The sequence below is a fragment of the Erythrolamprus reginae genome, chromosome 10 (assembly GCF_031021105.1).
Source record: "Erythrolamprus reginae isolate rEryReg1 chromosome 10, rEryReg1.hap1, whole genome shotgun sequence".
Lineage (NCBI taxonomy): Eukaryota > Metazoa > Chordata > Lepidosauria > Squamata > Dipsadidae > Erythrolamprus > Erythrolamprus reginae.
In genome coordinates, this window is record NC_091959.1 from 11182470 (window position 1) to 11208751 (window position 26282).

The 26282-nt window shown below is 42.8% G+C and overlaps 1 protein-coding gene across 1 annotated transcript in view; it reads right to left on the minus strand.

Annotated features, from left to right (window-relative positions):
* Positions 1–26282, minus strand: part of HOMER2 (homer scaffold protein 2) — a 99063-nt gene that overhangs the window by 39573 nt on the left and 33208 nt on the right. The window contains exon 2 of the mRNA XM_070762373.1: positions 18579–18735. Coding sequence (XP_070618474.1) covers positions 18579–18735 — 157 coding nt within the window. The remainder of the gene's footprint in view (positions 1–18578; positions 18736–26282) is intronic.

The following is a 26282-nucleotide window of genomic DNA, read 5'->3' on the forward strand; positions in this document are numbered from 1 at the left end:
TAATAATACTACTACTACTACTAATAATAATAATAATAACAACAACAACAACAACAACACAGCAAATTCCTTTTTAGCAGAAGATCTAGCATCTGTAACAGAAGACCGACAAATACGAAGATGGTCTATTAAAATAGGACATGAAGAAGGAATGAATTAAAAATTCAAAGATAAACAAGAAGCAAAATTAGAGAGAGATAATTACAGTGGATCGATGTGAAGGACTATGGGAAAAGGATCAATAAAGTTCACTCCAAGCTACAATCTAACAAAACCTCGGTACAAAATATACTGCTAAAAAAAAAAAATAAAGGGAACACTCAAATAACACATCCTAGATTTGAATGAATGAAATATTCTCATTGAATACTTTGTTCTGTACGAAGTATTGAATGTACACAAAGCATGTAAAATTGATGGTCAATCAGTGTTGCTTCCTAAGTGGACAGTTTGATTTCACAGAAGTTTGATTTACTTGGAGTTATATTCTGTTAAGAGTTCCCTTTATTTTTTTTGAGCAGTGTATTTTACAGGTAGTTTATAACTCTGTGTATGATTGTTAAGATAAACAAAGCATATAATAACAATGATGGAAACGGCATCCAAATCTAATAAATAATAATAATAATAATAATAAGAAAGATGGAACATTTCGCTGTACCCCCAAATATATATATATATTAGAGTTTGGAAATTAATACAATAAAAACTCCAAAAATATTTCAAATAAAATGTCAACAGAATGTTAATTTGATTAGGCGTAAGCTTAGACTGCCAGATTCTTTTTTAGGGGCAATATTACGAGTTCGGACACATGTATTTCTATGTTGCGCCATATTGACTGCTGCATGCAAGGGGAAAATTGGAAGAGCCTTCTCTGTGGTGGCCCCGGCCCTCTGGAATCAAATCCCACTGCCCCCACCCTCCTTGTCTTTCGTAAACTCTTGAAAACTTACCTATGTCGCCAGGCATGGAAGAATTGATATATCCTTAGCTGTCTTGGTTTATGTATGGTTTGTTTGGGTTGTATGATTGTTTTTAAATAAGGGTTTTTAAAATTGTTTTAATATTGAATTTGTATGTGATGTTTTTACTTGTTGTGAGCTGCTCCGAGTCCTCGGGGAGGGGCGGCATACAACTCTAATAAATTATTATAGTTAATTATTATTAAAATTGTCATTGTCACAATTTTTTCCAGTACTACTATGGACAGAGTTAATAGTAATAGCAATAGCTGCTAACCTTCCCTACTGCTTTGTAATACTTTTCAGCCCTCTCTAAGTAGTTTTACAGAATTAGCTTAAGGCCCCCAACAATCTGGGTCCTCGTTTTACCAACCTCGGAAGGATGGAAGGAAGGAAGGCTGAGTCAACCTTGAGCTGGTCACAATCGAACTCCAGGCTGTGGTCAAATGAGTTAGACTTGCAGGTTGCATTCTAACCATTGCCGCCATCATGGGCTAAGCAACCGATATTACTGGTCAAGGTGTTCAGCTTTCCCGAATCAACCATCAGGAGAAAGTAGGGGGAAGGAAGTCAAGTTAGCAGATGGCTAACCAACAACATCTGCTGCTTTTTCCCGAATGCCATCTTAAGACTGGAACTAAATATAGCGACTCAAAAATCAAGCCAGCTTCCCACCCACGCCAACATGCTTAATATCTGACTTGAAGAATAGAATCTGGAAAAGTTGGAGGTTTTATTTATTGGTTTTATTTATTTATTTATTTATTTATTTATTTATTTATTTATTTATTTATTTATTTATTTATTTATTTATTTATTTATTTATTTATTTATTTATTTAGTTAGTTAGTTAGTTAGTTATTTAGTCAAAACATGTACAACTACTTCCCATCCACCCTCAAAACCCTTCCCTAAATTTCGTTTTAGATATTATATTTGACTTCTTTTTATTGCTTGTATCTTTTTGTATTTATTATATTATTTTGTAAGACCTATAAAGCCCTTCATGGCACCGGACCAGATTATCTCAGGGACCGCCTTCTGCTGCACGAATCCCAGCGACCAGTTAGGTCCCACAGAGTGGGTCTTCTCCGGGTCCCGTCAACTAAACAATGTCATCTGGCGGGACCCAGGGGAAGAGCCTTCTCTGTGGTGGCTCCGACCCTCTGGAACCAGCTCCCCCCCAGAGATTAGGATTGCCCCCACCCTCCTTGCCTTTCGTAAACTCCTTTTGTGTCCTCCAAACATGTATTTTACTTTCTGAATCTTTTTTGCCAATGTGTAAAACTTGTTGGTTGAGATTTGAACTTGCCAGTTATCAGACCATTGTGTTCTGTTGGTATTTGGATTGGTTCCAATGAACCAATTTGGATTGGTTCCAATGAAATGTCCAGCCATTAAGCTTGGAGATCAAGTCACATTCTTGATCTCCAAGATTCAAGTCTGCATAACTACAGACGCCCCTACTATGTTCCAACCCAAATCTACAGAAGCAATCACAGAAGCTACAGGAAAGGAAAATGTTTTCCTGACTTGACCTTTGAAATCGAACTAATATATAGAAGTTTGCATTTGTTTTTCCTGGCATTCTTCTGCGAAACTGAGTGACTGCAAAAGAAAGGTGGAATTTACCAATGACTTTCCTTCTTTCAGATAGATGTTGACAGTAATCTGGCACTAAACCCATCAGGATGCATCTGTCTGGTGATATTTCAGCACCTGCTTGGGTAGAACCAGTCACTCATGCCCTCATCACCTTGAGGATCGACTACTGCAATGCTCTCTACATGGGGCTACATTTGAAAAGTGTTCGGAAACGTCAGATCGTGCAGAATGCAGCACCCCAAATATGCCCATGTTACACCAACACTCCGCAGTCTGCATTGGTTGCCAATCAGTTTCCGGTCACAATTCAAAGTGTTGGTTATGACCTATAAAGCCCTTCATGGCACCGGACCAGATTATCTCAAGGACCGCCTTCTGCTGCACGAATCCCAGCGACCAGTTAGGTCCCACAGAGTGGGTCTTCTCCGGGTCCCGTCAACTAAACGATGTCGCTTGGCGGGACCCAGGGGAAGAGCCTTCCCTGTGGCGGCCCCGACCCTCTGGAACCAACTCCCCCCAGAGATTAGAATTGCTCCCACCCTCCTTGCCTTTTGTAAGCTGCTTAAAACCCACCTCTGCCGTCAGGCATGGGGGAATTGAGATACTATTTCCCCCTAGGCCTTTACAATTTTATGCATGGTATGTCTGTATGTATGTTTGGTTTTTATAATAATGGGGTTTTTAATCGTTTTTAGTATTGGATTATTATTGTACACTGTCTTATTATTGCTGTTAGCCACCCCAAGTCTCCGGAGAGGGGCGGCATACAAATCCAATAAATAAATAAATAAATAAATAAATAAATGATGTTGATCAAGTTCACATATTGCCTTAAACTATACAAAGCAGATGATGATCAAATCAGCCCGTAATATTTTTCAACCCTGAGCAATGTACTGTATATAAAAAGTGTGGACTTTGGCTCCCAGAATTCCCCAGGCAGCATGGTGGCTGGGAATTCTGGGAGTTGAAGTCCATTAATTTTAAAGTTGTGACACACACGGACTTCGAGCAGTGTGTGAACCAGGATTTATTATAGTTATCCAGAAAATATAATTTCTGTGTAGTAAGGAAACAGGTGCACATATAATAATAATAATAGTAATAATAATAATAATAATAATAATAATAATAATAATAATTTATTAGATTTGTATGCCGCCCCTCTCCAAAGACTCGGGGCGGCTCACAACAACGATAAAAACAATATTATAATGGCACAAATCTAATATCAAAAACTAAAAACCCTATCATAATTAAAAAACAAACAGCACATACATACCAAACATAAATTATAATAAGCCTGGGGAAAAGATGTCTCAAATCCCCCATGCCTGGTGGTATAGGTGGGTCTTAAGTAGTTTACGGAAGACAAGGCGGGTGGGAACAGTTCTAATCTCCGGGGGGAGTTGATTCCAGAGGGCCGGGGCCAACACAGAGAAGGCTCTTCCCCTGGGGCCCGCCAGACGACATTGCTTAATTTTAAAGTTGTGACACACACGGACTTCGAGCAGTGTGTGAACCAGGATTTATTATAGATATCCAGAAAATATCATTTCTGTGTAGTAAGGAAACAGGTAGACATATGAAATTCAACTACCAACTTCTGAACTTCTCTTTGGAGAAGAACCTTAATAAATAGCTTAACAAAGGAATCAAAGGGATTGGTTTATAAATTCAATATTGTTTTAGAAGTATTCTTCGTGAAATTGTCACTCAATCTGAGCGACTCCACCACAAGGCATTCAATTTATCATTACTTATGACTTCCCCACCCAGCATGTTCATAAAATGATGTCTTATTTGCTTGCTATTGCTAAACACTCTTGGGGCAGAAGGAAAACTGGTAATTTGAAACGGTAATAATCTTGGTGCTCAGTTAACACCTAGGAAATTCATTACTGCAGCAGCATTCAAAATTTAAGAGCGCCGCAGGATTCCTCATTTATTTTAGATGGTACCTTACGACATGTGACTGAGTCAGCAATTCTCTCTCGCTCAAAAAAAACCTTTTAACTGGACAGACCACTGGGAAATTTTTGTTGTTATTGTTAGTTATGAAGTCGTGTCCAACCCATCGTGACTCTGTGGACAATGTTTCCCCAAGCCTTCCTGTCCTCTACGATCCTCTGGAGTCCATTTAATCTCACACCAACTGTTTCATATATACTTATATATATATACTTTTTTTTAATATTAGGTTTGTATTACTATTACTACCTTTCTTCTATTCCTATATCTCTTCTTCTATTCTTTCATTGATATGTTCTATTCCTATATCTTCTCTTCTATTCTTTCTTAGATATATTTTACTTGAGTATCTCCTCTATAACCTTCATCATGTATTTTATAGATATATACCCACTAAAACCCTCATTGTGTATTGGACAAAATAAATAAATAAATAAAATAAATTTCTGGATGGTGGGTGGGCAGCCATATCTTCGTTGATTTTTTTATCAACTTATTTTCGAACACACTGTCCTTCGTGCCCTCAAATGAGAGAGCCTGCTCTGATTTAGGCAGTTGTGGATTGGGAGGACAATCCAGAAGCTATAAAAGAGAAAACGAGGCCACGTCTATTCCCAAAGCTTAGGCTGTTATCCAGAATTGGATTAGTCCTGGATGGTTAAGCAACTGAAAGGATTAGAAGCAATACCCAACAACAGTTCCTGGCCATAAGGTTTATATCTGGCTTCCAGAAGTCATGGTGAAACCAGGTTTAATAGCAGTAACTATGAGAGGGATCTTGGTGGACAACCAGCTAAATATGAGCCACTAGTATGCAAGGGCAGCCAAAAAAGACAATGTAATCCTAAATTGCATTAACAGGGGGATACTATTTATTTATTTATCTATTTATTTATTTATTTATTTATTCGTTTGTTTGTTTGTTTACTTATTTATTTATTTATTTATTTATTTATTTATTTATTCATTCATCCATTCATTCATTCATTTTGTCCAATACAAATTGAAAGTTAAAGAGAATAAAAACATGTAGTAGTAAATACCAGGAAAGGAACAGAAGAAGAGATATGAGAATAGAATACATCAATGAAGAGTAGAGGAAAAGATATATGAATGGGAGAAAAGATATATAAAATATAGGAGAGACAATTGGACAGGGGACGGAAGGCACCCTAGTGCACTTATGCTCACCCTTTACTGACCTCTAAGGAATCTGGAGAGGTCAACCGTAGAAAGTCTAAGGGAAAAATGTTGGGGGTTGACACCACGGAGTCTGGTAATGAGTTCCACGCTTCAACAACTCGGTTGCTAAAGTCATATTTTTTACAGTCAAGTTTGGAGCGGTTGATATTAAGTTTGAACCTGTTGCGTGCTCTTGTGTTATTGCGGTTGAAGCTGAAGTAGTCAATCAAGATACCACTCTATAAGGCAGGGCTAGGCAAAGTTGGCTCTTCTATGCCTTGTGGACTTCAACTCCCAGAATTCCTGAGCCAATCATGCCAGCTCAGGAATTCTGGGATTTGAAGTCCACATATCATAGAAGAGCCAACTTTGCCTAGCCCTGCTATGAGGCCTTAGTAAGACCACACCTACAGTACTGCATCCAATTTTGGTCACCACACTATAAAAAAGATGTTGAGACTCTAGAAAAAGCACAGAGAAGAGCAACCAGAATGATTAGGGGACTGGAGGCCAGAACATACCATGAACGGTTGCAGGAACTGGGCTCGGCTACACGTGGAAACAAATCATAAATAATCTAAATTTTAAATTTTAAAGATTTAAAAAACCCCATATACTAACAGACACACACACAAGCATACCATATATAAATTAAACATGCCCAGGGGAAGATGTTTCAGTTCCCCCATGCCTGACGGCAAAGGTGGGTTTTAAGGAGTTTACGGAAGGCAGGAAGAGTAGGGGCAGTTCTAATCTCCGGGGGGAGTTGGTTCCAGAGGGCCGGTGCCGCCACAGAGAAGGCTCTTCCCCTGGGGCCCGCCAACCGACATTGTTTAGTTGACGGGACCCGGAGAAGGCCCACTCTGTGGGACCTAATCGGTCGCTGGGATTCGTGCGGCAGGAGGCGGTCTCGGAGATATTCTGGTCCAATGCCATGAAGGGCTTTAAAGGTCATAACCAACACTTTGAATTGTGACCGGAAACTGATCGGCAGCCAATGCAGACTGCGGAGTGATGGTGAAACATGGGCATACCTAGGTAAGCCCATGACTGCTCTCGCAGCTGCATTCTGCACGATCTGAAGTTTCCTAACACTTTTCAAGGGTAGTCCCATGTAGAGAGCATTACAATAGTCGAACCTCGAGGTGATGAGGGCATGAGTGACTGTGAGCAGTGAGTCCCGGTCCAAACAGGGCCGCAACTGGTGCACCAGGCGAACCTGGGCAAACGCCCTCCTCGCCACAGCTGAAAGATGTTTCTCTAATGTGAGCTGTGGATAAAACAATTCATGACAAATCTAATAATTTAAAAACATTTTTAAAACCCCGTTATTAAGCAGACACACACACAAAGATACCATACATATAAACAGAATCTTTGAAGCAAAATCTAAGACAGAAATACATTAGGAAATGTAAGGATGAATGAACGTGTTATTTTGCATATACTATATGTAAATATTGCATGTTTCTTATAAGTAGAAAAAAGGGACAAATGAATACGAAAGGGATGTTTATGAATGTGGGATAATTGTCCAATAACCGGAATGTAAACATGTTTTTTAACGTAAAGTGCGTAATAAAAATAATAATTTAAAAAAAAGAATTCAACAAATGGTCATGCCAAGGACTCAGCACACATATATCAATTTTAAAAATACACATGTCGGTATCTCCTTCCTCTCCAACACCATTGGACTCAAACACTCAGCAACTATCTATTTATATCTACATTTTAAGCACATCTATTCTTCGATTATGAAAACACATGGTGGTATAGTGGTGCCAAACAAAAAAAAACCTGAGATAAACTATTTGCGGATTTGACAGACTTCTCTGGTGTTTTTTAAGTTGCGCTCGGGATCTCTCCCAAGATTCTATTTAACTAAATCCCAAGATTCTATTTAACTAAACGGAGAGCAGACCAACGCCTAAGTTGGTGAGTCTGTTGATGGGGGATTGTAGTCCAGAGTGCTTGGAGATCATCAGGTTGGAGATGGCTGAACTGGCGTTCTATAGCTGTGCATTTAAAAAAAAAAAAAGTCCCCAAAATTGAGAACAAATTAAGGACAACGTTAGAGCAGGATTGAAGCCATATTGAATTCCAAAAGAAATAAGATAAAATTTAATTTTTAAAAAAATCTGTTGATAGAATACTGCACTTTATAAGTAAAAGACGCACAGGGGTATAAGACGCACCTTAGATTTTGGGGAGGAAAATAGGGAAAAGAATCTGCTTACTTATTCATCTGGCTAGTGTCCTTAGCCAGCATATTATTTTATCCCCTGGTTAGGGCTTTAAAAAAACTTTATTCGGAGAGAGTAACAATGAAAGAGCTTGCAAGCCAGTAAGAGCTGGGAACATCATTAGCACCTGGAAAGGAACATTGGAGCAAATAGAGCAATGGAAAGAAAAACCCTGCAAAGACTTCGGGCTTGGAAAACATTCTTCGCAGAGAGTAACAATGAAAGAGCTTGCAAACCAGTAAGAGCTGGGAACATTGTTAGGACCTGGTTAGGGTTGGAAAGAAAATTATTCGGAGCAAATTAGAGCAATGGAAAAAAAACCCTGCAAAACTTAGGGCTTGGAAAACATTCTTCGCAGAGAGTAACAATGAAAGAGCCTGCAAGGTAAGAGCTGGGAAGATCGTTGACTGGGAGGAAAAAAAGCTACATTTATTTATTACTTAGATTTGTATGCCGCCCCTCTCCAAAGACTCGGGGCGGCTCACAACACGTGGAAACAAATCATAAATAATCTAACAAATTTAAAATTAAAAGATTTAAAAGACCCCATATACTAACAGACATACACACAAGCATACCATATATAAATTAAACATGCCCAGGGGAAGATGTTTCAGTTCCCCCATGCCTGACGGCAAAGGTGGGTTTTAAGGAGTTTACGGAAGGCAGGAAGAGTAGGGGCAGTTCTAATCTCCGGGGGGAGTTGGTTCCAGAGGGCCGGTGCCGCCACAGAGAAGGCTCTTCCCCTGGGGCCCGCCAACCGACATTGTTTAGTTGACGGGACCCGGAGAAGGCCCACTCTGTGGGACCTGATCGGTCGCTGGGATTCGTGCGGCAGGAGGCGGTCTCGGAGATATTCTGGTCCAATGCCATGAAGGGCTTTAAAGGTCATAACCAACACTTTGAATTGTGACCGGAAACTGATCGGCAACCAATGCAGACTGCGGAGTGTTGGTGAAACATGGGCATACCTAGGTAAGCCCATGACTGCTCTCGCAGCTGCATTCTGCATGATCTGAAGTTTCCGAACACTTTTCAAAGGTAGCCCCATGTAGAGAGCATTACAGTAGTCGAACCTTGAGGTGATGAGGGCATGAGTGACTGTGAGTAATGAGTCCCGGTCCAGATAGGGCCGCAACTGGTGCACCAGGCGAACCTGGGCAAACGCCCCCCCTCGCCACAGCAGAGTATAAGACACATCCAAATTATCAGCCTCTTTTAGGGAGGAAAAAGGTGCATCTTATACATCAAAAAATACGGTATGTACACAGAGCGAGATTGTGTTCCCTCTGTAAGCTGTAAATTGGAAGAGAAAGAATGGAAGTGTCCCAACATCCCCAGAATCTGTTGATGTCACAAATTAAAAGAAGTGATTAAAAGCCAAAGAAATCTTAGACTGCTGATATGTCACCACTGGATCTCTGCAGTGGATATATATTCAAAACCACTTGAAAGGAGAATACACATTCAGGTACATCCTGAACCTATAGCCATCATGGGTATCAGAACTTTCACTGCTAAGGGAGCCAGTTATTCAGTGAAGCTGGGAATGCTTCAACACTGGAAGTTTTAAAGAATATGTTGGATAACCAATAAGAGCACTTCTCCAGGTCCTGTCGACTAAGCAATGTAAGTTGGCAGGGCCGCAGGTGAGGGCCTCCTCTGTGGCTGCCCCAGCTCTTATGGAATCAACTCCCCCCCCCCCCCCCGATGTCCATACTGCTCCGTAAAGCCACGAAGACCTGGCTTTGCCAGCAGGCCTGGGGACCATGAACTAACAACTATCATGGCCAAATCGTAAGGAATGGTGTGCATACATGTTGTCTTGATTATTTAATTGTAAGTAAGTAAGTAAGTAAGTAAGTAAGTAAGTAAGTAAGTAAGTAAGTAAGTAAGTAAACAAACAAACAAACAAACCCACCAACCCACCCACCAACCAACCAACCAACCAACCAACCAACCAACCAACCAACCAGCCAACCAGCCAACCAACCATTTGTCTGAACTGGTGTAAGGTTTTCTGCCTAAGCAGGGGGTTGGACTAGAAGACCTCCAAGATCCCTTCCAACTCTGCTTTCTATTCTACTTCTATTTCTGTTATTCCTATTTCTATTCTTTTAGCCTCCAGTCCCCTAATCATCTTTGTTGCTCTTCTCTGCGCTCTTTCTAGAGGTCTCCAAATTAGTATCACACATCTTAGCATGCTGGCTTCTAGCAAGGGCTACATTGTGGGTGGAAAAACATAGGGGATTTTTCCCACAGAACAATGCCAGTGAGTTGTAACAGTGAACAATGGACATCTTTGCAGAAGAAAATAATACTCCAGAGCTTCCTTCCATCACCTAAGAGAAATGAGATGCTGTGGCTGATGCACAAAGTGAGAGAGAGGCGGGAGGAAAGGAGAGTAAGATCTCACAAGTACAAAAATCAATCCAGGCAGTGATGAATCTGATCCGTCAAAGGTCTTCGCACATTCTCACTCGGCACATCCTAGGCCTGCCAACTCAACACTCTCTATCCACTGCAACTGTACAACAGTGTACAAAGTCGTCGTCCCCCCGCTCCAACACCCTTGGAAATGACTTTGCACGGAGACGTATACCGTGCCTCCTTTTTAAAATAGCATTAGCAGTACCATCTAGACTGTTATACAGTGGTACCTCTACTTACGAACGTTTCTAGATAAGAACCGGGTGTTCAATATTTTTTTTGCCTCTTCTCAAGAACCATTTTCCACTTACAAATCCGATACCTCCGAAGCTCTAACCGGAAAAGGCAGGGAGAAGCCTCTGTGGGGCCTGTCTAGGAATCTCCTGGGAGGAAACAGGGCTGGAAAAGGTGGGGAGAAGCCTCCATGGGGCCTCTCTAGAACAGTGTTTTTCAACCAGTGTGCCGCGGCACACTAGTGTGCCGTGAGACATTGCCAGGTGTGCCGCGAAGCTCAGAGAGAGAAAGAAAGCAAGAGAGAGAGAGAGAAAGAGAAAGAAAGCAAGAGAGAAAGAGAAAGAAAGCAAGAGAGAGAAAGAGCAAGAGAGCGAGAAAGAGAACAAGAGAGAGAAAGAAAGCAAGAGAAAGAGAACAAGAGAAAGAAAGCAAGAGAGAGAGAAAGAGAGAAAGAAAGCAAGAGAGAGAGAGAAAAAAAAGGGAGGGAAGGAGAGAAAGACATAGAGGGAGGTAGGGAGGGAGAGAGAGCAAAAAAGAGAGGAAGGAAGGAAGAGAAAGAAAGAGGGATGGAGAGAGAGAAAGAAAGAGGAAGGAAGGAAGGGAGAGAAAGAGGGAGAGAGAAATAGAGCGAAAGGGAGGAAGAGAGATAATTTTTTTGTCCAAACTTTTTTTAGCCCTCCCCGCCCCGCTCAATGTGCCCCAGGGTTTCGTAAGTGTAAAAAATGTGCCGCGGCTCAAAAAAGGTTGAAAATCACTGCTCTAGAAATCTCCAGGGAGGAAACAGGGCCAGAAAAGGCAGGGAGAAGCCTCCGTGGGGCCTCTCTAAGAATCTCCTGGGAAGAAACAGGGCTGGAAAAGGCGGAGAGAGGCCTCATGGAGGCCTTTTCCAGGCCTGGGAGGAAACAGGGCCTCCACCCTCCCTGTGGTTTCCCCAATCGCACGCATAATTTGCTTTTACATTGATTCTTATGGGAAAAATTGCTTCTTCTTACAAACTTTTCTACTTAAAAACCTGGTCACGGAACAAATTAAGTTCGTAAGTATTGGTACCACTGTACTTTACAGTCCTCTCTAAGGGGTTTAGAGCAGGGGTCCCTAACCCACTGTCTGTGGAAGGGCATCAACTTGCAGCATGCTAGAAACCTGGCCACGCAAATAAGCGAAGCCGCATCCTTGGGATGCAGGCAGTATGTGAAACCATACCAGTAGCGGGTTGCAGCCGGTATGTTCCAATATGGCATCCCGGTAGCAAAAATGGAGCTGCGCACACAGTGTCAGCACGATATTCAGCTTCTGTTCATGAGCCGGAAGTGAAATTTCACAGGAGGACCGGTGCACAAGCAAAAAATTGGCGACCATCACTGAAATATCACTCTCGCGTGCGTCCTCACAAACTATTTTGCTTCCGGCAAATGCGCAGAAGTCAGGAGCAATCCGTTAGTGCTGGCGAAAAGGAACCCCTGCCTGAACCACACCTCCTACTGTCCGTGGGAAATAATCTTTCTTCGTGGAATTGGTTCCTGATCTCCAAATCTCCATCGACTTTCCACTATCATGTCTTCTTCATCCTCTGACTGGGACGACTCCCCTATTGTCACATCAGCCCCCTCTAGTGGTTACTCAGGCTCACTGAAGTCACTTCCTCCCTCACTCTCGCTCTCTGCTTCAGCTGTCAAACCCACCCCCGGGTCCAGGGTATCCAGAGGGGCCTGGCTCATCCTCATCAAAATCTGACATTTGTTTTTGTATTTGTATTTATTAGATTTGTATGCCGCCCCTCTCCGAAGACTCTGGGCGGCTAACAACAATAAAAAAGACAATGTGAACAAATCTAATATTAAAAATAATCTAAAAACCCCCCAATTTAAAGAACCACTCATACATACAAGCATACCATGTATAAATGCTATAAGCCTAGGGGGAAGGGAAAATTTCAATTCCCCCATGCCTGACGACAGAGGTTGGTTTTAAGGAGCTTGCGAAAAGCAAGGAGGGTGGGGGCAACTCTGATATCTGGGTGGAGCTGGTTCCAGAGGGTCGGGGCCGCCACAGAGAAGGCTCTTCTCCTGGGTCCCGCCAAATGACATTGTTTAGTCGACGGGACCCGGAGAAGGCCAACTCTGTGGGACCTAACCGGTCACTGGGATTCGTGCGGCAGAAGGCGGTCCCGGAGATATTCTGATCCGATGCCATGAAGGGCTTTATAGGTCATAACCAACACTTTGAATTGTGACCGGAAATTGATCGGCAACCAATGCAGACTGCGGAGTGTTGGTGTAACATGGGCATACCTTGGGAAGCCCATGATTGCTCTCGCGGCTGCATTCTGCACGATCTGAAGTTTCCGAACATGACCTGAGGTGGACAAGGAGCACTCACAACAGCGGTCAACAGAATGAACCCGCAATATGGCATTCTAACCACTGCGCCACCACGTGTTCTAAACTTCTAAAAACGCAGCCGGGGCAACCCTCCCTTACACTCCTCAGCTTTGCAAGTTGCTTATTTCAACAAAAGGAGAAGCTTCTGCAAAGTCCAACCTTTGCATTCCTCTCCAGGGAGCAAGAAGAGAACTGCTGATGCTCTGTCAACCTTCATTCTTTTGGGTCACCATTATTCTGGAGGGATACCAATGTAGGTTAATTGTAATGAGCTGATCTGTGCTTTTCTTTTCACATCCTGCAGTAATTGTTATGACCGGGTACTTCAGCACACCCAGTGCAATTGCTCTGATAGCTTCTTTTGGGGTTTTTTTGGTTTTTTTAATGCAAACCTATATAACTCCTTTTTTCTGGTCTTTGTTGAGAAGAGAAGGGAAGAGAAGAGAATAACAGAAAAGAATAGAAGAGTAGAAACATAGAAGTCTGACGGCAGAAAAAGACCTCCTGGTCCATCTAGTCTGCCCTTATACTATTTTCTGTATTTTATCTTAGGATGGATAGATGTTGATCCCAGGCATGTTTAAATTCAGTTACTGTGGATTTATCTACAACGTCTGCTGGAAGTTTGTTCCAAGGATCTACTACTCTTTCAGTAAAATAATATTTTCTCATGTTGCTTTTGATCTTTTCCCCAACTAACTTCAGATTGTGTCCCCTTGTTCTTGTGTTCACTTTCCTTTTAAAAACACTTCCCTCCTGGACCTTGTTTAACCCTTTAATATATTTAAATGTTTCGATCATGTCCCCCCTTTTCCTTCTGTCCTCCAGACTATACAGATTGAGTTCATGAAGTCTTTCCTGATAAGTTTTATACTTAAGACCTTCCACCATTCTTGTAGCCCGTCTTTGGACCCGTTCAATTTTGTCAATATCTTTTTGTAGGTGAGGTCTCCAGAACTGAACACAGTATTCCAAATGTGGTCTCACCAGCATTCTATATAGCGGGATCATAATCTCCCTCTTCCTGCTTGTTATACCTCTAGCTATGCAGCCAAGCATCCTACTTGCTTTCCCTACCGCCTGTACAGTAGGGTAGAGTAGAAGAGAAGAGAATAATAGAAAAGAATAGAAGAGTAGAATAGAGTAGAGTAGAATAGAGTAGTGTTTATTTTTATTTATTTCTTTTGTCCAATACACAATGAGGGTTTTAGTGGGTATATATCTATATACACATAGTAAAATACATGATGAAGGTTATAGAGGAGATACTCATAGTAAAATATATCTAAGAAATAATAGAAAAGAAGATAGAGTAATAGAACATATCAATGAAAGAATAGAAGAAGAGATATAGGAATAGAAGAAAGGTATAGGAGATATAGGAAAGCAACAGGACAGGGGACGGAAGGCACTCTGGTGCACTTGTACTCGCCCCTTACTGACCTCTTAGGAATCTGGATAGGTCAACCGTGGATAATCTAAGGGTAAAGTGTTGGGGGTTTGGGGATGACACTATGGAGTCCGGTAATGAGTTCCACGCTTCGACAACTCGGTTACTGAAGTCATATTTTTTACAGTCAAGTTTGGAGCGGTTAATATTAAGTTTAAATCTGTTGTGTGCTCTTATGTAGTGTAGAACAGAACAGAACAGAATAGAATAGAATAGAATAGAATAGAATAGAATAGAATTCTTCATTGGCCAAGTGTGATTGGACACACAAGGAATTTGTCTTTGGTGCAGATGCTCTCAGTGTACATAAAAGAAAAAGATACATTTGTCAAGAACCATGAGGTACACACCTAACAATTGTCATAGGATACAAACAAGTAATCAGGAAACAATCCCGCATGTGTGCAACCAGGAGGAGATGGTACAGAAGGATCTTGACTTGTGCAAACACAGCTTTGCATTTTGCACTACCGCAGAGTATTTCTAACCAACTGCCCTAGGGATTCAATTATTAAAGGCAACATGCCCATTTGTCCTGGGGCCTTCCACTCCCCTTCTCTGAGGCTAATAAGATGAGGGCAGAAATACTTCCTTCAGGACCACAGCTGGTGAAAAGAGGATTAAACCACCTTTTACGGTATGCCACAGCCCCAATGAAACAACCAGATGCTATCCGTGTATTTATTTAACTGATTTCTACACCACCTAACAGCCACAGCTTCCTGGTGGGTAAATGGACTCATTAAAAATAGACACAATAACACCAAACATTATAAATAATAAAAGCAAGCAGTGTGGGAGAGATTAAAAAAAACAGCAACCCATAACTAGAGATCACAAATATAGCCAATATAATAAAATGGGCCACAGGGGGGAAAAAAACATTTATTGGTGATGGCTTCCTAATATGTTTCAGGAAACAGAGAAATCTTTACATGGGACTAGGAACACCCCAATTTAGAGTAAGGGACAAGTGAGCCTCTTTGGGGTGGGTACTCCCCGAATTAAGTCAACCCTATCACAAAGCTCCTTTTTCATAGGGAAATCCCCTTTGCCCTGTTTTTTTTTTTTAATGTTTTATTTTTTCTCCACAATTTTCACATGCATATCTGTTGTGGTTGGCTCTGACCCAGCTCCTGCCCCAGGGAATGGGGAGGTGGATGCAGGGGAAACTTCAACATGTCACAGGCCTGTGTTATTGCTGACAGAATCAGTTCAGAGTTTAGTTTCCTCGGACGAAGAAGAAGGTGAGAGTGACTCGGCAGAGGAGGGCTTGGCACACAGCCCAGGCAGTCAATCTCCCTTATCTTCCATTGATTCAGATGATGATGTATTGCCCACAAGATCATACACTGTAACGTCCTACCAGTCAATGACTACTTCAGCTTCAACCGCAACAACACAAGAGCACGCAACAGATTCAAACTTAATACGAACCGCTCCAAACTTGACTGTAAAAAATATGACTTTAACAATCGAGTTGTCGAAGCGTGGAACTCATTACCGGAGTCAATAGTGTCAACCCCTAACCCCCAACATTTCTCCCTTAGACTCTCCACGATTGACCTCTCCAGGTTCCTAAGAGGTCAGTAAGGGGCGTACATAAGTGCACTAGTGTGCCTTTCGTCCCCTGTCCAATTGTCTTTCCTTTATCTCATATATCATATATATTTTCTTCCTTTCATATATCTTCTCTTCTATTTTCACTTTTATCCTTATATATATTACTTCATGTTTATTTTCTTCCTATATATTTGTGTATTGGACAAATGAACAAATAAGAATAAATAAAGAAGACTCCTCCTGTGAATCCCTTGGACTGCAAGGCGATCCAACCGGTCAGTCCTAGAGGAGATCAGCCCTGACTACTCTTTAGAAGGCCAGATCCTGAAGATGAAACTCAAAGACTTTGGCCACCTAATGAGAAGGAAGGACTCACAGGAGAAGAACCCAATGCTGGGAAAGACTGAGGCCAAAATAAGAAGGGGACAGCAGAGAACGAGGTGGCTGGATGGAGTCGCTGAAGCAGTCGGCATGAGCTTCAATGGACTTCTGGGGATAGTAGAGGACCGGAAAGCCTGGAGGAACGTTGTCCATGGGATCACAATGGGTCAGACATGGCTTTGCAACTAAAAAATGTCGTTTGGCGGGACCCAGGAGAAGAGCCTTCTCTGTGGCGGCCCCGACCCTCTGGAACCAGCTCCCCTCGGAGATCAGAACTGCCCCCACCCTCCTTGCCTTTCGTAAAGTTCTTAAGACCCATCTCTGCCATCAGGCATGGGGGAACTGAGACTTCTACCCCGGGCCTATACAGTTTATACATGGTATGTTTGTGTGTATGCTTGCTTTTAATAATGGGGTTTTTAGTGTTTTTTAAATTATTAGATTTGCTCTTGCATTGTCTTCGTTATTGTTGTGAGCCGCCCCGAGTCTACGGAGAGGGGCGGCATACAAATCTAATAAATAATAATAATAAAATAATAATAATAATAACAGCAGCAATTCAGTGTAAACACATGTACAAATATATTCACTGGCTACACGGCTTCCTTCTATATTCCATATTTTATTCAATAGTCCATCCATCTATATTCAGACTGCATACTTCTACTGAGGCCAGAGAACTGCTCATAGAGAAGAAAATGCCATTCATTTCCCCCACACACACAATTGGTAAGAAGTGGCTTTGAAACCACTAAAATTAAATATAACCTTATTCAGAAGCAAATGTAAACACATATTTTACTGAAGGAATAGTAGATGCTTGGAACAAACTCCCAGCAGAAGTGGTTGGTAAATCCACGGTCACTGAATTGAAACATGCCTGGGGTAAACATAGATCCATCGTAAGATAAAATACAAGAAATAGTATAAGGGCAGACTAGATGGACCATGAGGTCTTTTTCTGCCGTCAATCTCTACGTTTCCATGTTTCTATATCTACAGCGAGAAGATACAACTCTGTTCTCCAAAGCCAAGAAAACAACATTCTTATTCAATCCTTCACCGTATCACTGCTTTTACCGGATCAATTCTGGCTGCCGAGTACACTGAAAAGAGTTATTCTGCATTGAGAGATTGCCTAACTGTTGCATCATTTCATTAGCCAAAGGTAACCTGGAAACTGATTCTCAACCTATTTTCTCCCCAGGTTAGAAACCAAATTGTACAGAAGACAAATAACTATCGTCCAAAGCACGAACACTCTACAATAGAAAGAGCACCTGGTGAACTGCGTTCTATGTTCCACACTTATATGTTTCTCCCTGGATTCCATAATGCTGATGCCACTGTATTCAACAGTGGGAAAATTTAAGTTTGCAAACAAAATCCAGAGATAAAAGTCTGTAGAGATTCTCAGTAATCCAGGTCGTGGTTATCCCAAAAGTGCTTTTTTCAGGAGGCAAAAAGCTCTGACAAGATAGTGGGGAATGGAAGGATTTAGCTAAACAATTTAAATAATAATAATGATAACAACAGAGTTGGAAGGGACCTTGGAGGTCTTCTAGTCCAACCCCCTGCTTAGGCAGGAAACCCTACACTACTTCAGACAGATGGTTATCCAACATCTGCTTAAAAACTTCCAGTGTTGGAGCATTCCCAACTTCTGGAGGCAAGCTGTTCCACAGACTCATTGTTTTAATTGTCAGGAAATTTCTCTTTAGTTCTAAGTTACTTCTCTCTTTGTTTAGTTTCCACCCATTGCTTCTTGTTCTACCCTCAGATGCTATGGAGAATAGGTTGACTCCTTCTTTGTGGCAACCCCTGAGATATTGGAAGACTGCTATCATGTCTCGCCTGGTCCTTCTTTTCATTAAACTAGCCATGCCCAGTTCCTGCAACTGTTTTTTATTCTATTTTATTCTATTCTATTCTATTCTATTCTAGTCTAGTCTAGTCTAGTCTAGTCTACTCTACTCTACTCTACTCTACTCTACTCTACTCTACTCTATCTTACCCTACCCTACTCTACTCTATTTTATTCCATAGCGGCCTTAACACGTTACATGATCTAACTTCTATCCCTAGTGCTTGCGATTCCCATTATGTAGGAGTGGCCCCAAATAAGCAATACCCCCAATTCTTCAAACATGTCAGAGGTTAACTGCTTTACCTTGGTTCCATCCACACTGATAATTCGATAGCTGTTCCTTGTGCCGTCATAGAAGTAGGAAACCGTAACTGCTTGTTTGCTGGCAGGGACCCAGTTCTTCTTGGTGGTGGGGTCAATTTGGAAGACGTGGGCTCTGGTGGTGAAGATGGGCTGTTCTCTGGAAGAGGGAGGGATGGGAGAAATGGAATGGCAGAATGAGTTTGTGACAGATGAAAATGCCTGCAGTCCTACTCCCACCCCTGCCCCGAACAAGGAACGTGGGCTACGTCGACCCTAATATACCGCTCAAAAAAATAAAGGGGACACTTAAACAACACAATACAGTGGTACCTCTACTTACAAACTTAATTCACTTCGTGACCAGGTTCTTAAGTAGAAAGGTTTGTAAGAAGAAGCAATTTTCCTCATAGCAATCAACGCAAAAGCAAATAATGCATATGATCGGGGAAACCACAGGGAGGGTGGAGGCCCTGTTTCCTCCCGGGAGATTCCTAGAGAGGCCCCATGGAGGCTTCTCCCAGCCTTTTCCGGCCATGTTTCCTCCCAGGAGATTTCTAGAGAGGCCCCACGGGGGCTTCCCCCTGCCTTTTCCAGCCCTGTTTCCAGCCAGGAGATTCCTAGAGAGGCCCCACGGGGGCTTCCCCCTGCCTTTTCCAGCCCTGTTTCCAGCCAGGAGATTTCTATAGAGGCCCCATGGAGGCTTCCCCCTGCCTTTTCCGGCCATGTTTCCTCCCAGGAGATTTCTAGAGAGGCCCCACAGAGGCTTCCCCCTGCCTTTTCCAGCCCTGTTTCCAGCCAGGAGATTCCTAGAGAGGCCCCATGGAGGCTTCCCCCTGCCTTTTCCGGCCCTGTTTCCTCCCAGGAGATTCCTAGAAAGGCCCCACGGAGGCTTCTCCCTGCCTTTTCCGGCCCTGTTTCCAGCCAGGAGATTCCTAGAGAGGCCCCATGGAGGCTTCCCCCTGCCTTTTCCGGCCCTGTTTCCTCCCAGGAGATTCCTAGAAAGGCCCCATGGAGGCTTCTCCCTGCCTTTTCTGGCCCTGTTTCCTCCCAGGAGATTCCTAGAGATGCCCCACGGAGGCTTCTCCCTGCCTTTTCCGGCCCTGTTTCCAGCCAGGAGATTCCTAGAGAGGCCCCATAGAGGCTTCCCCCTGCCTTTTCCAGCCCTGTTTCCTCCCAGGAGATTCCTAGAGAGGTCCCATGGAGGCTTCTCCCAGCCTTTTCCAGGACTGTTTCCTCCCAGGAGATTCCTAGAGAGCCCCCACAGAGGCTTCTCCCTGCCTTTTCCGGCCGTGTTTCCAGCCAGGAGATTCCTAGAGAGGCCCCATAGAGGCTTCCCCCTGCCTTTTCCAGCCCTGTTTCCTACCAGGAGATTCCTAGAGAGGCCCCACAGAGGCTTCTCCCTGCCTTTTTCGGTTACAGTTTCGGAGGCTCGGGTTTGTAAGTGGAAAATGGTTCTTAACAAGAGGCAAAAAAAATCTTGAACACCCCGTTCTCATCTAGTAGAGGCATTCTTAGGTAGAGTTACCACTGTATAACTCCAAGTAAATCAAAGAGAAGATAATTCTTTATTGGCCAAGTGTCATTGGACACACAGCCACAGAAATGTTGTGTTCAATCATGCTCATGAGTGGAGGACTACCTGTATTTTGACACATCATCAAAGATTTTGGTTCCTTTCAAGACATGCCCATAACTGAGTCTCCAATGGTTCTGGGTTTTTTTTTCAATATTTCCCATGAGATTAAAAAAACCCAAATGCCACAGACAAATACTGTCAACTCTCCTATTTCAAATTCTCAGCGCTTTATGAATTCCCAATTTCTTTGAACTGCATCTCTCCTCCTGCTTCCTTACTTGTACTGAGATTATCTTCATTAATTTCTAAGGCTTTAGAAGGCATGTCACAACACCCAGAATTTATGCCCTCGTGAATTTTTCTACCACCCATCATTTCAGGTTTCTGTATTAGCTGGGTGTATATTTCAGTTTGCATCCCAAATTCCTGTTTAAGCCTGCCAATGAGAATTGCATCACTGTTTCTTATCTTAAAATAGAATAATAGAGTTGGAAGGGATCTTGGAGGTCTTCTAGCCCAACCCCATGTGTTGTGGTTAGCTCTGGCCCAGCTCCTGCCCCAAGGACTGTGGATGTGGGGGAGACATCCACATGCTGCAGGCCTGTTTTGCCCCCCTGGTGGAATCAGCTGATGAAGGCTCCTCTGACCAAGAAGACATGAGTGACAGGGAGGAGGAGAGTGTGGCAGACAGCTCAGAAGGAGATCAATTATCTAGCTCCTCCTTAGATTCAGAACAAGAGTTAATGATACAGCCACGCATGCGGAGAGCGATGCATAGGCAACAACAACTGAGAGATTATTATCAAAGAAAATGAGGCCACCTGTGGTTGGGTGGGGCTGTGGTAATTAGTGAGGCTGCCATAGTGAGGTTTGGCCATTGTGGAGGATTATCTGATCGTTGTGTTTCGTGACTGCTTTACTGACTTTGACTTTTTGTGTGATGATTTTTCCCCGCTTTGAAACTAAAGCAGAGCAAAGTGTGTGTCACTTTGTGAAAGAAGGACTGTGAATTGGCTCACAGCTGCAAGCTAAGTATCACAGAACTGATAAGGGACTTGTACAAATTACCAGTTTGTTTGGAGACCAGTGCTCTTTGCTATACCAAAAGAGGGCTTGGTTTAAGTGAATTTTCATTATAAAGAACATTGTTTTGAATTTTCAAACGTGTGTGTGTCTGAAATTTGTACCTGTGAATTTTTGGGAGGATTCTACCAGAGAGCCCGACAGAACACCCATGTTTACGGCAGGAAACCCTACAGCACTTCATACAAATGGTTATCCAATTTCTTTTTTAGGCAACAAGAATGATCAAGGAAATGGAGCCCCTCCCTTATGAAACCAGGTTGCAACGCCTTGGTCTCTTCAGCCCCAAAAGACGGCGTTTAAAAGGTGATTTGATCGAAATGTATAAAATCATGCATGGGATAGAAAAAGATATAAAATGATTGCAACTTTTCTCTTATCTTAGCTTTCACCATGCAAATAAGCTCACACTTCCAGGAAGAATTTAGAAATTCTTTCTAAAAAGAATTTTTCTCTATCACACAATACCAGGACGAGGGGGCCCTCCCTAAAGCTCATAGGTAAGAAAGTGAGGACAAATAAAGGGAAATATTTCTTCACCCAGAGGATCGTTGGTTTATGGAATTCCCTTCCAGAAAAGGTCATGACAGCTGTCAGCCTAGATAGCTTCAAGGCAGGACTAGACAGATTCATGGATGCCAAGTGTATCAGTGGTAATTGAAACGGGTGTCCATGTCTATGTTGGTTGAGACAGGCAGGATTCTCTTGGGTCCCATTTCTTGGGGGTCAGGGGAAAGGGAGGGTCTTGCCTTCTCTTTCTGCTCAAGATCCCCATGGACAATTGGTGGGCCACTGTGTGACACAGAATGCTGGACTTGATGGGCTTTGGCCTGATTCAGCATAGCTCTTCTTTTGTTCTTTTAAAACTTCCAGCATTCACAACCTTTGGAGCAATGATGAAATCCATTTTTTTACTACCAGTTCTGTGGGTGTGGCTTGGTGGGTTTGGCAGGGAAGGATACTGCAAAATCCTCATTCCCTCCCTACTCCAGGGAAAAGATACTGGTACTTCAAAATGTCCATTCCGTCCCCACTCCAGAGGAAAGAGCAAAATCCCATTTTCACCCCACTCTGGGCTCCCCTCTTCACCTAGTTTTGTCTCCTGGGTCTACCACCAATTAATTTCAATTTTTATTCCAAATGTACTGTTATAGCTTAACTTTCCAAGATGGTTATTATCTCCCATGCCTCTTAATTTTGAGCTGTACTGCTTCCTCCCCTTCCTTAATATCTTAAAGTCATCATTCTTTTTTTTTTCCCGTAAGGGAAAAAAAAATTGAATGTCAACCCTGATCCAGGCCATCTTGACAGCCACTGTATGTGTGTTTGGTTTTACAATAGGGGTTTTTAACTGTTTTTATTGGATTGTCATATGCTGTTTACTACTGTTGTTAGCTGCCTCGAGTCTATGAAGAGGGGCGGCATACAAATCCAATAAAATAAAATCAAAATAAAATCAAGCTCCCCAGAGTAGAAATCAGCTCTCCTAAATCTGCATAGAAAGGAAGGAGATAGGAGAGTGGGGGAAAAATCTGAAGATAGTAGTTTAGGACAGTGTTTTTCAACCAGTGTGCCACGGCACACTAGTATGCCGTGAGACATGGTCAGGTGTGCCGCGAAGCTCAGAGAGAGAAAGAAAGAAAAAGAGAGAGAGAGAGAGAGAAAGAAAGAGCAAGAGGGAGAGAAAGCAAGCAAGCAAGAGTGTAAGAAAACAAGAGAGAGAGAAAGAGAGAGAGAGAGAGAAAGAAAGAAAGAGAGAGAAAAACAAAGAGAATGAGAGAGCGAGAAAGAAAGAAAGCAAGAGAGAGAGAAAGAGATCAAGAGAGAAAGAAAGCAAGAGAGAGAGCAAGAGAGAGAAAGAAAGAAAGAAAGAGAGAGAGAGAGAGAGGGAGGGAGGGAAGGTGGAAGAGAGAAAGACATAGAGGGAGGTAGGGAGGGAGAGAGAAAGAGAGCAAAAAAGAGGAAAGAAGGAAGAGAGAAAGAAAGAGGGATGGAGAGAGAGAAAAAAAGAGGAAGGGAGAAAAAGAGGGAGGGAGAGAGAAATAGAGCAAAAGGGAGGAAGAGAGAGAGAGATAATTTTTTTTGTCCAAACTTTTTTTAGCCCCCCCCCCCAATGTGCCCCATGGTTTTGTAAATGTAAAAAATGTGCTGCGGCTCAAAAAAGGTTGAAAATCACTGGTTTAGGATGGGGGGGGGAAATGAAAATTGTATTCCTTCGCAGTGAGATATATGACTAGAGCATCAGACTTGTGCAGGGGAGACACCGAGAGTCACAAATTCCGGCTGGATGATTCCCTAAGCTAGACGCATTTGTCAGCCTAAACTAAGTCATGGTGCGGTTATTAAGGGAAAAGAATAAAATAAAATGAGACTTGCTGAGCTCCTTTGAAGGATGGCAATGTAATAAATGTGTCAAAACCATTTAGGATCAACAAAAACATGCGTCTTCTACCACTGTGGGTTTTTTTTAATCCCCAGGAGAAACAACCCAATCATTGGAGAGACAGGAGGAATTCTAAAAGAGTTTAAAAAGCACCAGTTGTGAATACAGTACATCAAGAAAATGTACTGTGCACACACATACACCATGAAATCATTAGGACCAACCACTAGAGCCGTGATGGCGAATTTATGGCACATGTGCCACAGGTGGCACGCGGAGCCCTATGGGAGGGCCTGCGAGACTTTTCCATGTTTCAGCTCCAGCGTGCATGCGCCTACTGGCCAGCTGGTTTTTGGCCTTGGGAAAGGCCAATTTGTCCTCTGGATGCTTCAGGGAAATTCCCCGAAGCTCCGGAAGCCAAAAAATCCCCCAACGGACAATCCGGAAGTTCGGGGGAAATGCACTTCCTGTTTGCCTATTTGGGCCTCTTTTTTTTCGCCTACCAGCAGTGGTGAGTTCCTATCAATGTGGTCCAGGGTGCTGAACCGATAGGAACCCACTGATGCAATTTTCAGGGATTTTTTTTCCCCCAGCGTCTTCTGAGAAGGAGCTTCTCAGCTGTGCTTTTGAAGAAGACCTAAATCAACCACTAGCTTGTTCCTATATATGAATTTGGTATGAATGACGAGCACGTGTTGTTGAATTGGGGTTTATCTATCTATCTATCTATCTATCTATCTATCTATCTATCTATCTATCTATCTATCTATATCTATCTATCTATCTACCTACCTACCTACCTACCTACCTACCTATCATCTACCTACCTACCTACCTACCTACCTACCCTACCCTACCCTACCCTACCCTACCCTACCCTACCCTACCCTACCCTACCCTATCTATCTATCTATCTATCTATCTATCTATCTATCTATCTATCTAACTATCTATCATCTACCTACCTACCTACCTACCCTACCCTACCCTACCCTGCCTGCCTGTCTGTCTGTCTGTCTGTCTGTCTGTCTATCTATCTATCTATCTATCATCTACCTACCTACCTACCCTACCCTACCCTACCCTACCCTACCCTACCCTACCCTACCCTATCTATCTATCTATCTATCTATCTATCTATCTATCTATCTATCTATCTATCTATCTATCTATCTATCCTATCTATCTATCTATCTATCATCTACCTACCTACCTACCTACCTACCTACCCTACCCTACCCTACCCTACCCTACCCTACCCTATCTATCTATCTATCTATCTATCTATCTATCTATCTATCTATCTATCATCTATCTATATATCATCTACCTACCTACCTACCCAGAGCGGCTCACTTTTTTGTTTTAATTTCAATTGGGATTTTAGAAATTGCTCAAGTTTTTTCCCCCTTGACCTTCTTTTTAACTATCGTCATTGTTATTGTAATTTTATATTGTTGTGAGCTGCCCTGAGTCCTTCGGGATTGGGGGGGCATAGAAGTCGAATTAAATAAACAAATAAAATAAAATAAATAAGATAAGGGTGGGCTGGGGGACTTCTTCCAACACAGAGATGCTGGGGGGAAATCGCTGAAAATTGCACTCTGGCCCATACGTGTAGTAACCCACTGCTGTCTACCTGGCTTCAGAAAGGCCTGTGCGCATATGCGGGGGTTGTGCGGGGGAGTGGGGGGGAGGGAAGGGGTGTGGGCATGTGCATGCATGCACACAACTTTTGGTACGCAAATCAAAAAAAGGTTTGCCATCATTGCATTAAGGCCAGATTACCTGCAGGGCCGCCTTCTGACGCATGAATCCCAGCGACCGATTAGATCCCACAGAGTTGGCCTTCTCTGGGTGCCGTCAACTAGACAATGTCATTTGGTGGGGCCTAGGGGAAGAGCCTTCTCTGTGGGGGCTCCGACCTTTTGGAATCAGCTCCCCCCGGACATTCATACTGCCCCCACCCTCCTCGCCTTCCGCAAGAGTCTTAAGACTCATCTATGCCGCCAGGCTTGGGGCGATTAGACTCTAGCCCCCTGGCCAACGAATGTTACGTATAGTTGTGTGAGTGGTTTTTTTTTTTTTAACAATACTGGGTTTTATAGATGATTACACTTAGTTTTTTAAATTAATCGGATTTAAATGATTATACAGTAGTACCTCTACCTAAGAACGCCTCTACTTATGAAGTTTTCTAGATAAGAACCGGGTGTTCAAGATTTTTTTGCCTCTTCTCAAGAGCCATTTTCCACTTACAAAGCCAAGTCTCCGCAACTGTAACCAGAAAAGGCAGGGAGAAGCCTCCATGGACCCTCTCTAGGAATCTCCTGGGAGGAAACAGGGCCAGAAAGGGTGGGGAGAGGTCTCTGTGGGGCTTCTCTAGGAATCTCCTGGGAGGAAATAGGGCCGGAAAAGGTGGGGAGAAGCCTCCGTGGGGCCTCCCTAAGAATCTCCTAGGAGGAAACAGGGCCTCCACCCTCCCTGTGGTTTCCCCAATCGCACGCCTTATTTGCTTTTACATTGATTCCTATGGGAAAAATTGCTTCTTCTTACAAACTTTTCTACTTAAGAACCTAGTCGTGGAACGAATTAAGTTCGTAAATAGACGTACCACTGTATTCTACTGTTCTTTTTTATTTGTCGTAAGCCACCCCGAGTC